Source organism: Ceratotherium simum, chromosome 13 (genome assembly GCF_057802395.1).
Source record: "Ceratotherium simum simum isolate JZ-2026a chromosome 13, ASM5780239v1, whole genome shotgun sequence".
Lineage (NCBI taxonomy): Eukaryota > Metazoa > Chordata > Mammalia > Perissodactyla > Rhinocerotidae > Ceratotherium > Ceratotherium simum.
The window spans coordinates 30109106-30121563 of NC_141912.1; the positions used below are offsets into that span (position 1 = coordinate 30109106).

The window sequence follows — 12458 nt, forward strand, 5'->3', positions numbered from 1 at the left end:
TCCTTCTAGAATTTTCCCTGCTTCACCCAGGGGGACTCCTCTCTGGACACCTGCATACAAGGTACTAATTATGGGAGTGGGACATAGATTCCCCAGAGCTCCATCCTTTCTTCTAAATAACAGGGAACGTTGATTTCCGTTTCCTCTCCAGTGAGAGGTCTCGTCATCATCCTTCCTCCTCCTCTACAGCTGCTATGCCCTTTAGAATCAGGAAGAATATTTCTGCTACCATCTCCAGCTAATGCTGATTTGCTACAAGGATCAAGTCCTTGCCTTGTCTATGCCCCCTTACAGGGCCCTCCAGAAACAGACACCACCACCTCTGCCTGGATCTGGATGCTTCACAGGATGTGGGTGGCCTCTTGTCCAAAGACATTCTATTCATTCCTCTACTGACACCAAGAGGGCACTCACTCCACATCTTCTTCCTGAAATACCTACCTCTGATCTCAAGCATCCTTTCCAGAAATCAACGGTCATGCAACTGGGTCTTTCTTTCATCTCCCCAACTGCCATTTCAAACCCAGAGAATCCAGAGAAGAAGCAAGAGACCAGCTTATCTGGAAACTGAAAGCCTAAATTCAGTGCCAGAGAATAAGACATGAAGGTAGGCTTGTTATTACATTGCCCTAGGAAAAAATGGTCTTGAAGATGAGGGGCACATTCTAGAATACCAAATTAGGCTTGGGGACACATTGTAGAATATTTTTTGCAGCAGAACTGCCTTCTGGATGCTTGAGGGAAATTATGGGTGTGTGTGTACGTGTACACACGTGTCTGAGCTATGTATTTGAGAATTTGTGTGGACATGTAGTAAGGATGTTGTCTGTGCAATTTGATTATTGTGTGCCTGTTTTCAGGGTTTGGCATGTTTGGAGTGGAAGGCTTACTGGCTGAACTGGTGTGTGTCTATGTAATCACAGAATTAGAAAATTCGACTTTTTATAACTTACATCTAGCACCATGAATGTTAAGCCTAAATGTCATCTCTTGTACTTTATTCGTCTCCAGTATGACCCCAATGCTATAAAATTATCTAGAAATAAAGGTCAGGCTTTGCACGTACTTTCATCCTCCACGGTCCCTAGCATATTAGAGCCTGGTTTATAAAAAGAGCAAGGATCTCAGAATTAGTCAGATTTGGCTTGAAAGAGCACTGATTTGGAAATCAGACAGGCCTGCATACAAGCCCCACACAGTCACTAACTAGCTATGACCTTGGGACAATTTAGCCTTTCTGAGACTAAGTTTACTCATCTATAAAATGGAGATTCTATCTTCCTCATAGAATCTGGTAAATAGATAACCTAAGGTATACTAATATATGGCTATCTTCCTAAACTAAGAGTTCAGATCTGTAAATGAGATGACAATCGATACGTAAGCGTTGTCTGTGCTTCTATCCCTTCCCCCACCCTACTTCCACATGCCCGGGTTTTCCTTTGCTTGTAACAGATAATGACACCCTTTTGTATTTCGTCCTTCCAAACATTCTGGGAGTTTTCCTTCTTTAGGCCAACCACAGCACAGAGGAGCGCTTCCTCCTGCTGGGTTTCTCCGACTGGCGCTCCCTGCAGCCTGTCCTCCTCGCCCTTGTCCTCCCCTGCTACCTCGTGACTCTGACGGGCAACTCGCCTCTTGTGCTGCTGGCAGTGCGCGACCCGCGCCTGCACACGCCCATGTACTACTTCCTCTGCCACCTGGCCCTGGTGGACGCGGGCTTCACCACCAGCGTGGTGCCGCCGCTGCTGGCCAGCCTGCGCGGCCCGGCGCTGTCGCTGCAGCGCCGCGGCTGCAAGTCCCTGGCGCTGGGCTCGGCCGAGTGCGTCCTCCTGGCGGTGATGGCGCTGGACCCCGCCCAGGGGCAGGGCAAGTTCTGCCGCGCGCTGGCCGGCGCCTCCTGGCTCGGCGGCCTCACCAACTCTGCGGCGCAAACGGCGCTCTTGGCGGCGCGGCCGCTGTGCGCGCCCCTCGGGGTGGACCACTTCATCTGCGAGCTGCCCGCGCTGCTCAAGCTGGCCTGCGCCGGCGGCCGACACGCCACCGAGCGCCAGATGTTCGCCGCCCGCGTGCTCATCTTGCTGGTGCCGTCCGCCGTCATCCTGGCCTCGTATGGCGCCGTGGCCCTCGGTGTATGGGGCATGCGGTCCGGCGGGGGCCAGAGGAAAGCGATGGGCACCTGTGGGTCTCACCTGACAGCCGTCTGCCTGTTCTACGGCTCGGCCATCTATACCTACCTGCAACCCACGCACAGCTACAACCAGGGGCAGGGCAAGTTCGTTTCGCTTTTCTACACTGTAGTCACACCGGCCCTCAACCCACTCATCTACACGCTCAGCAATAAAGTGAAGGGGGCAGCGAGGAGGCTCCTGGGGAGTCTGGGGAGAGGGCAAGCTGGGCAGTGAGTAGGTCGGGGAGGGACGAAAGTGTTAGACGAGGGACCAAGGATGGGAATGCCCATTGGAAAGTCAGTCAGTGTGGCCTTCAGGCTGTTCATTTCTTTATGAGAAACTGCAAGATTTGTCCTCAGGGAGTCCAAGGTTCATGGGGGAAAGCCCTTCCTCCTGTCAGGAAATGTTCCTGTGCTGGAGGGAAAATCAGTATATCCTCCATTCATACAGGTTTAGGGAGGGGGAAATGACCCTTGGGCTTTCTCCTCAGCTGATGAAAAGAGAAAGTATGATTTGGGGAAGATCTTCATTCTCAGGGGATACTGTGTCACCACCCCTCAAGAGTCTGTATGCTGGTAAGATCATGTATGATGTGATGCTTAACTTTAGCTCTCTTGGAGTCTAATGGAAGAGACCATAGAAGACCCCATGATGTCTGCCATCAGGAGGCTCTCAAGTTGACAAGGAAATCATAGACTCTCCCCTGCAGAAGACCCCAACCAGAAAAAGGAGCCATGGTCACTCATCTCAGGAAATCAGTCCAAGCTAATACCCACCTAGCCAGGTGACTAGTGCCCACCACAGAGCACTTGCCCCATAAGTGTAATGAGGAGCACCCATAGTGTGGGTTGTGCTGAGTAGGGCTAAGTTGGGAAACTCTTCTGCAGGAGGTGGTTCTTGAGCAAGTTTTAAAGAAGAGAAGGGACTGGTATAGTGGAGAAGAAGGTGGACATGTGTCAGCCTGTAAGAAAAACATGCAGGTGACCAGTAACGAGACATGAAAGAGGGACAGTGAGACAAAGGAGTAAATGAAGGCAGTAAGACGGAAGAAGGGTCTGGAGTTCCCAAGAGAGGAACAGGTCCCTGGTGGTGAAGGAGGCAGAGAGGAAAGCAGAGGTGGTGAAGGAAGCAGAGAGCTCTATCAGCCAGAACCTGGGCAGAGTGTTGAGGTCAAGCCAGAGACCAACCCCTCCTCCCCTCACCCAAACTGATACCTCCAACCTAGAGAAGACCTGCTAGACCCTGAGGAAGGCACGACAGAGACTGGTCCACAATCCCCCATCCTTCAGGAAGTCTGTTCCCTCCTGAAGCACATCTGCTCCCAAGGAGCCTCCACTAGAGACACAAAATCTCTAGATCCCCAGGGATGTATCTTTCCATGCCCACCATCATCCCCAGAAATAAGAGGATTTTAATTGGGTTTAATTAGAGAGTAAGAGGGGGCACGGTGCCTGGTTTTATTTCATACCAAATAGCTTTAAATAAGGAGAAGAGTAGTTGAATTGAATTTCTAAATTCTTTATTAATTTGATTGTAATCATGTCAGAGTAATTAATTCACTTCATAATAAATCAGTTCACTGTTCTCTATAAGTAAAAATTCAATTTGCTGCAACAATTATTGAGCAATATAATAGATGAAGCACTGGGCTAAACACAGATGGAAGCATAGAAATTAGGAGAACATGAATCCCAACCTAAAACTCACTATCTTGTTGGATGGGAAAGGAAACAGGAGTTTTTTAATAAACCAGAAGGAACCAAGAAAGGATTAAACTGCAAGCTGGCTTTGAATGCTATCTCTAATGTGCCTTAAAAATGTATTTTGTCTTAAGTAATATATTATATGCAATCCTACCACTTAATCAATTGTTAGCATCAAAGAATCATAGAGTTAGAAAGTATTCTGCAGTCTCCCTCCCCACTTCACCCCAAATCTTATCCTTCTATTTATCTCTCTCTCATTAGTTTTGGGAAATAATCAAAGGATGTGATTGGTGAGTAAGAGCCAAAAGGAAATAAACTCTTTTGCTCCTGGCATTACCCCATCCCCAGGGTGGTCACCCCCCAATGCAGTGTCGTGTCAGGAAGAGTAAATTGCCCTTTCTGATGCCATAATCTGCCATGATCTTCCCGTCTTCCAATTTCTTTCCATTGCAAGTCACGATCTGTTTCTCAGGAGTTATAGCGGTCTTGGCCTTGATCATCTCTTTCACCTGGGCCACTGAGCTGGACCTTCGCACCTGGAGGAGGTGCCTTTGGCCCTCATCACCTGACTCCACCAGAGTCATGTTCAGCTCCTCATCACTGGGCTTCACCACCTTCAGGGTGAGGTGGATGGTCGTCTCCTTGTCAATGCCATAAGATGATAGCTTCCTCATGGGCTTTAGGGTCTTCGAACCCAGCAGAAGGATCTGGTCATGCACGGGAACCTTGGTCTTAGACCGGACATGTTCATTGATCTTCTTCACTCTGTCTTCCAAGTAGGCAGTGAAGGTCATTAATTTCCATTGCTGAGAATGGACATTCACCTGCACAATGAAGGCCAACAGACAGTTGCCTAGATTGCCTGCCACCTTTTACACTTCTTGCTCCCCCTCCTTAATTGCTTCTGCCCTTCACTGCCCATCTGATCCTCTAGCTTCTTTACAACAAGCTGTGTCCCTTCCTTCCTTGGAACTTCTCTTTTGGAATTTTCAGGTTATAACACAAACAATAAAATCAGTCTTATTCCTTTATAACCATACTTCTTATCCATTTCACAATGTCATTAACGATTTCCCACTTTATTTACCTGCCTCCTATCTGGATAAATTTTGTCAAATGTCAAAAACTAAATACAACTACAAAGCATCCAAAGATGTATATCAGACTCTGGGGAAGCTCACCCCTGTGTTGTCACTTGAAAGCCTGGGAGGACCTCCCTCACATTCTGTTCAAAAATATCTTCCCAATCTAGATGTCACAGACATTTCTTCACTGGAGTCTGTGCAAAGCACTGCCCTCATTCCAGGTTCTCTTTATAGTGCATATATTCTTGCATAAGTAATATCAGATCATTAACAACTTAGGATAAATGAGTTTTGTGAACCTCTCTTTTGAGAGGAGAAGGAAGCTTAAGTTTAAGAGCTCTGGGCCTTGAACAGGATAAGGGGAAAAGGGGTCAAGACAGTATTTCCACAGTTTCAAATCTCATCAGCCCTGTTAAGAACAAAGCCCACTCCCACTTCCTACCATTTATCCCTAACAGTGGCCAGTCCAAGGTCTGACATAAAAGAGAACTCAGGAGCCAAATGGCCAGCTTCTCTTCACAAAAGCTTCCTTTACCTTCTGTAGCTATCAATGCCTATCTCATCCCCTTCAAGATGCTCTCCCAGTCACGCTACCTCCCTGAACACTGTCCCTCATCCATTCCTGAGCTCTCTCCCCCATCTCTTGAAGGTGCTTTCCCTTTCCCCATCCCCATTATCAAACCCAAACTTACATAGAGGCAGGTAGCCATCTCAGCAACCAAGGGAGTAGAAACAGGAGCCTGAGGAGACTGCGAGTGCACCCAGCTTATATATGAACAGCTGAGTTGGAAATCCCCTGCCTGATTTGTTGTGTTTGTCTAGATTTCCTGTGCTCTCTGTTCTTGTATAACTTCATAAATTTTCTTTCACTTTTGCTTACAGTGACTCAATAAACAAAGAATACTTTCTGTTCAAGCCCTTCTCCCCTCAGCCAATACATCTGCCCTCCTTAATCCAAGCATGGGTTGGTGCTTCTCTGTTGAGAATTTTTCCCTGATTAACAACCCACCACTCCCAGTCCTAACTTATGACTGTCCAGTCTGCAACCCTGGGCCCTCACTGGCTTGAAGACCTTTAAACTTGGTGGTCCTCTCTTGCTGCTTTTAAGAACCTCCCATCAGTCAGGGGCCTTCCTGAGAGCACGTACACCCAGGAGAGGACAGAGGTGTGGAGTGATGTGATTGTGAGCAGCCTCTCACACTAGCCTGGCAGGATGTGTGAAGCAGCCTCGAGAAGACATAGAATAAATAACCCTGGACTGAGAAGTGACATGACGGTGCCACTTGCTACATTACCTTGGGCAAGTCTGTTCACCTTTTTAGGTGTTGGTTTTCTGATCTATAAAATGAGATGATTGAGAGAATTCCTAAGTGTCTTCCAGGCTCAGAAAACTTTGTTTATAAAATGTCCTTTACAAAGAACTTCAGATTCCTGGGTCTTGAGGTCTCCAACTCACTTCTTCCCCTGTCCCAGAACCTGCAAACCAAATCCACTACTTGAGAACAATCCAAAGCCAACAGTCAAATGCTGACTCCCCCCTTCCACACACTAAAGCCATCACACATCCACTCTCTCACCTCAGTGCCTCTACTTTCCCAGCTGTACTCCTGGACTCTCCTCACACTGCCATCTCAGATGCCTATGGTGCTCTCTGCCTGGCCCTTGAGATTGGGATTGGGACAAAGAGAGAGTACATGAGCTGTGTGCCCTCAGGGAACTGACTCGATATCACTCTGATCCTCCTAACACTCCAAATTACTCACTCCCCTCTCCCAGACTCTCAGGACATTGCCACAAAACCCATTTTTTTTTTAAAAAAAGCATTTATTTCAAAGTAAAAAGCTCATAAAAATGCCAAGTTATCATCTTTGTTGGCTGTATTTTCAGTGGCCATTTACTGTATCTTCACTCAGTGATAGATTTCAAATGATCCCATTTTATTCCAGGGGTTTCCATCATGGAGAACTTGGATTTACAGAAGTGCCTGCATAGAGTAATGGGATCTAAGAGGTCATTCCAATATTTCAAAAATCTTAACATAAATCATGTTCTTCTATTTGAAGCTCTTAGTTAATAAAACTGAAAAAACTAATTATTATCTCAATGTATTTTTGTGGGGTAGACATACTTTTTTTAAATACATAGGGTGAATATGAAGAGGGAAGAGTGTGTGATGGAATAGACTGGAAACATGGGCACCTGCTAGTCTCCCTTCAGATATCTCTCCAGGTTCCTATTGTCCTCTGTGTTTAGAAACCAGGATTGTGACCTTTAGCTGATGCACAGCAGAAAAGGCTGCCTTGCATCTGCTATCCAATAGAATTTGGGTATTCTGAAACATCACCAGTGGCCAGGCAGAAAATGTCAGATCAGGTTGAGGGTGATAGAGAAAGAGAAAGCCCTGCAGTGGGGTAGTGATGGGAAGCGTGGAAAAAGAGAGAGGAAAATCTATAAAAAACCCAGATTGAATAAACTGCTTTCACTTTTCAAATTTATTTGCACCCATTATCTTCTTAGATCTTCACATCATTTCTGTAAAGGGAAGAGGGAGAGTAAATGTTTAAGGCTGCTTAAAATTAAATTACTCTCTTCTCATACATTTTCCCTCTTTGCCCTTCTTGTTCCAGTAGCCTACACCATCTTGATGCCAATGTCTGCATTCTCAGGGGAAGCAGGAAACCTTAGCCGGAAACTCCAGGAGGGGGAGTCCTGGAATGACATTCCCCAGGAAAGATATTTGTCTGCTGATGCCCCTCAGATATATAACCACCACCCAAACTGAGCTGCAGATACGTAGGTCTAGCTGCTTCTCTGCACAGTTCCCTGAGTTCCCTGCATATCCTTAAACATGCCAAGCTCTCTGCCACCAGATCATTGAGCATGCATTTCCCTCCAACTCTACCCCCAACATCATGAATTTATAAGAATATGCACTATAAGCAGCATCTCCTCCAGGAAGCCTTCCCTAACTCTCTTCCTTCCTATTTTGTGTTATGTGCCCATCTTCTGTCCTCTCATACTCCCTCCACAAGCCTCTCAGAGCACATTTGTTCAGCAATAAGATCATCTGCTTACTTGTCTGTTGCCCCAGTAAACAGTAGGCATCTTGAGGGTCATGACTATGTCTTAATTAGCTTGTATCTTCAGCACTTCCCGGGCATGCTGTCTAGCATAGTAAATAATAAATATTTACTAAATCCACGAATGAATTTCTAAATGAATAAGTAAGTGAATAACTAAAAATGGAAAATAACATTTAGTGAGTACTTATTATATTTCAGGAACTGCACGAGACATTATTAAATGGTACCTCATTAACTGTTTCAGCATTCTAATGAGGTAAATATTAGTATCTTTATTGATAAGCAAGCTAATCCACAGTCATATTAGTAGTAGCTCGTGAGCAAGAGTTCAAATGCTAATCTCTACTTCTATAGTCCTTATCTTCTTCTTATCATATTGTGCTTCAGTGGAAAGAGAAGGGGAGAGTGCATGCACACATAGGCCTGTTTATTACAGGAAAGGTACAAGTTGGGGGAAGGAATACAGAGAGACAAAGGAAAGCAGAGGATGCAAGGAGCCTTGGGATGAGTGACAGCAAGAAGAGTTTTGGGGCCCATATGTAGGTAGGAATAGTCCTAGGTGGCAGGCTCTGCCCAGACCACTCTATCCTCCCCGACTCGGCGGAAGTAAGCAAAGAGCCTGTGAGCGCAGGTGTCAGAGCCTGGAGGAAAATTGCAGCCTGGTGCAAGGTAGATGAGAACTGCTCTCCCGGGACTGTGAGTATTAAAGAGTGCCACTGTCATGCAACTCCAGGTGGCAGTACAGGAACCTCCCACTGGAGCTGGGGATTTCAGAGGATTCCCTACGTAGACAGGATCTGGATTCTGCGAAACAGTGTCCTTTTAAGGAATGAGAATAACAAATCTGGGCTCTGATCTTCTCTCTCTTCTCCCTCTTCCCTTCCTCTGTGAAATTCCCCTCCCACCCAAGGCCAGGGCGAGCTCTTTCCCAGACACCCTGGTGCCACTTTGCTGACCACAGGTAGGAATTCTTTTTGGGACCTGACCTCCTCCTTGCTTGTTACCACATGTCAATCTGACTTATTTTTTTCTCTATGCCACAATAAATTTTTTCAGAGACAGAAAGGTCTCTTTTCATTTGCCCCTCTAACAAATTCAGAAGATCAGCCAACATGAACGATCATGCTATAGAGATCTTGCTAGGTTATAAAACAAATGTATCCTGTATCTACAAACCTCCTAGCTTGGCCCTAGCTGATGGGTGGTCTTAGGCTAGTCACTGCTTCCAATGAGGCCTCTTTCCTGTCTCTTTACTAATACCCATGAAAGAGTTCGTAAAACTGCTTTGAGATCTAGAATATTGCTTCTGTAATGCCAGCTAAACTCAGTGAAAAAGCCACTGGGAATTCTCGTTTATTGATGGATGGAAAAAAAATTTGTTCACTCTCAAAGAGGGACAATTTGGAAATACTATAAAAATTAAAAATGGACATGCCAAACTAAAACAACCCAAATATCTTTCAGTAATAGGGAAATAGATAACTGAATTGTGGAATATCATCAGCAGTGAAAACGGATGGATTATACCTGCAAGCAACAATATGGATGAATATGCCAGAAAGCTCCTGAGTAAAAAATACAAGACCAAGGAAACTACATAAAGTATGGTACTCTTTATAAATCTTAAAAACAAGCAAAACTACATAGAGAAACAGAGAGATAAGCTACTTTGAAATTCAGAGTGTGTTCTCTTTTTAACAGAAACGAAGCCCAATCTAAATGCTAATGTGAGTTACTTGAAGATTTTCAACAGGGAATGATTCACTTAGGATCCCTCTGATATGATCTCGTCTTGTCATATTCAGAGCCTAAAGTTTAACTGTGAGAACTTAATGTTAGATAAAAGCAATTTATTGAATGGCACTAATGTGTGTTACGTTAATACTTAAGAGATGCAATGTGTATTCACTCTATTAGAGATAAAGTAATGTTATGGTCTAAAACATAAATGTTCTAAAAGGAAATAAACACAAGCAAAACTGAACATTACAGTATTGAGGACCACATATGTATGAAATAAAGCTGTTATAAAAATGTAAAAACTGTAAATGTTCATTATGACATTATTACGCTTTAGAGTTTACATATGTTACGTATATTCATTTGTGGTATCAAAGTTTGTGATAAAAAAATTTTCATCTACATATCCTCTAATCCAGCAATTTCACTTCTAGGAATTTATCCTAGTAATGTATGAAATAAGGTATGTACCAGAATATTCATGTGGCATTATTTGTAATAAAAAAAACGAAAAAAACATTTACCAATAAGGAACTAAATAAATGAAGGTGTAAACAAAGTTGCAAAGTGTGTGTATAATATTCTAGTGTTCAAAAAAGAAGAAAATATACATGTATGCTGAACTATGCATACAGTTTCACTGGGAGAAGATATTTCCTTTGGGGAGGGAAACTGAATTGCTTGAGGAATAGGAATGGGAAAGAGACTTACTTTTTATTGTATGCCTTGTCCTATTGTTATTTTTTTGGTTTTGAACCCTGTGTGTGTTCTATCTATTCAATAGCTAGAGATAGATGATATAAATAGATTGATAGATAGATAGATAGATAGATAGATAGATAGATAGATAGATAGATAGACAGATAGACAGATAGATAGTGTGGGAAGGGGTATGTATCTTTTTTATGCTATTGTTGGCTCAGGACAGAATTGGCTATAAGTTATGCACCAATGAGAACTACTTTTAGTGCTCATCACTAGTTGCTGGGCAAATGGCCATGAAAAGCTGGTGGCTATAGTAAGTTAATTGTCGTAATCTTGTGCCTTCCCTATTCCCAAACATGCACCATCCACTAGTATTTTACATACTACAAAACTTGGAAAGATTGATAATAAATCCTACAATATTATCTGAATTTGAGGACAATCACTGAGCCTGGTTCATGGGTCTAATGGCAACGTGCGAAAATCGACTAAACCAACAAGGTAACTGGAATAGCTAATGCACTCATGGGTGTAGAATGGTGTGTGGGCCAGTGCCCACATCCACTTTGCAGTAGTCAGATCATCATGGAGTGAATCCAGGCTCTGCGTTCTACTTCCCATACAAGATATTTAACCACCCTGAAGCTTAGTACTTTCTTCTGTAAGTTGAAGGTTTCACTTAGGATTTAGGCTCTGCTACCATTAACTAACACCTAAAAATATGTGGCTTTAAAAAGATAATAGCATATTTCACTCCACATCAAAATCCAGAGGTAGAAGATTCAGAGCCAGTATAGTAGTTCTGTTCCACAAAAAAACTCAGGGCCAGCCTCCTTTGAACTCTGCTATTCTGAAAATATGGCCTACATTTTTGTGGTCCAAAATAGCAGCTAGTGTTCTACCATTACATCATCATTCCAGGAAGCAGGATGGCAGAAGTGATGAAAGAAGATACCAAAGAGAGGGCTTCAACTGTATTTTAAGAAAGGCTCCAGGAAACAGCCAGAGGAGATTTCTCTTACATCCCATTGCCTGGCATCTCATGGCCACATGAAGCTGCAAGGGAGGTTGTGAAATATAGTTTTTATTCTGAGCAAGCATAACCTAACTGAAATAGTATGGGAGGGGGAAAGAACTACTACTGGGTAATAATGAGCAGTCTATGATACAAAAGGTAAAACAGTATCTACATCACATGACTGTCGTTATGATTAAATGAGATTTCATATGTGGTTAGGCTTTTGCTAATCTACAGAAGTAAGACCAGAAAGTGGATGTAGAAATGAGGCAAATTTTAACACAGAATAACATAATAAAAAAAAGTATGGAAAAAATGGAATGGGAAAAAAATGGCCTGATATGATTCAAAAGGTAGTGAGTTATAAGGGAATTTTGAGGCATCGAATGAAGATTAAACAATGTCTCAAGGGCTCTTCCAGCCTTAGGATTCTAGAATTCACTGTTCCTACACTGTAGTCCAACACAGAGGGAATGATAAAAGAATCTGAGAATTTACAACAAAGAGAGTAGCCTGCATTGGAGTAACTCTTCTGCTAGTAACAATGATAAATTCTGTAAAAATAAAATATATATTTAAAAAAAACAACTGTTTGAAGTCAGTGGGGAATGACCAAAAGCAAGGAGAAACTAGAGGGCCCTCGACTCATGCAAAAAGGGAACCATCCTAGGTAAGATCTCCATTTATACAGCTTTTCTCTGAGAGAACTCCTCAGTCCATGCATGGTGGATAGAGTTCAAACAGAAAGCTGCTGTCTTATTAGCTAAAGGACGCCAGAGTATCTGGAAATTAAGGAGAAATCTCAGAAAAGAGGGAGCTATAAAGAGACAAACCCAAAAATTAGATGAGAACTCCTCTCACATTCCTGGCTGACTACTGACCTACAGATGTACAAGGCAAGCTTTTAAAGAGTACAGGAACAAAACAACATCTGGAAGGCTGAAAGAGCC

General features: G+C 43.6%; 2 protein-coding genes across 2 annotated transcripts; one reads left to right on the plus strand and one right to left on the minus strand.

The window, feature by feature from the left end:
• Window positions 1-601: 601 nt before the first annotated feature.
• OR2I1 (olfactory receptor family 2 subfamily I member 1) lies at window positions 602-2579 on the plus strand. Its single transcript, XM_004441778.2, has 2 exons — window positions 602-607; window positions 1515-2579. Exons 1-2 carry the CDS (start codon window positions 602-604, stop codon window positions 2403-2405), a joined length of 897 nt encoding a protein of 298 aa, XP_004441835.2. The 3' UTR covers window positions 2406-2579.
• Window positions 2580-3673: 1094 nt separating this feature from the next.
• Window positions 3674-5911, minus strand: UBD (ubiquitin like modifier D). The gene is made up of 2 exons (XM_014796257.2): window positions 5655-5911; window positions 3674-4701 (listed from the first exon to the last, which is right to left on the minus strand). Exons 1-2 carry the CDS (start codon window positions 5670-5672, stop codon window positions 4231-4233), a joined length of 489 nt encoding a protein of 162 aa, XP_014651743.2. The 5' UTR covers window positions 5673-5911; the 3' UTR covers window positions 3674-4230.
• Window positions 5912-12458: the final 6547 nt, after the last annotated feature.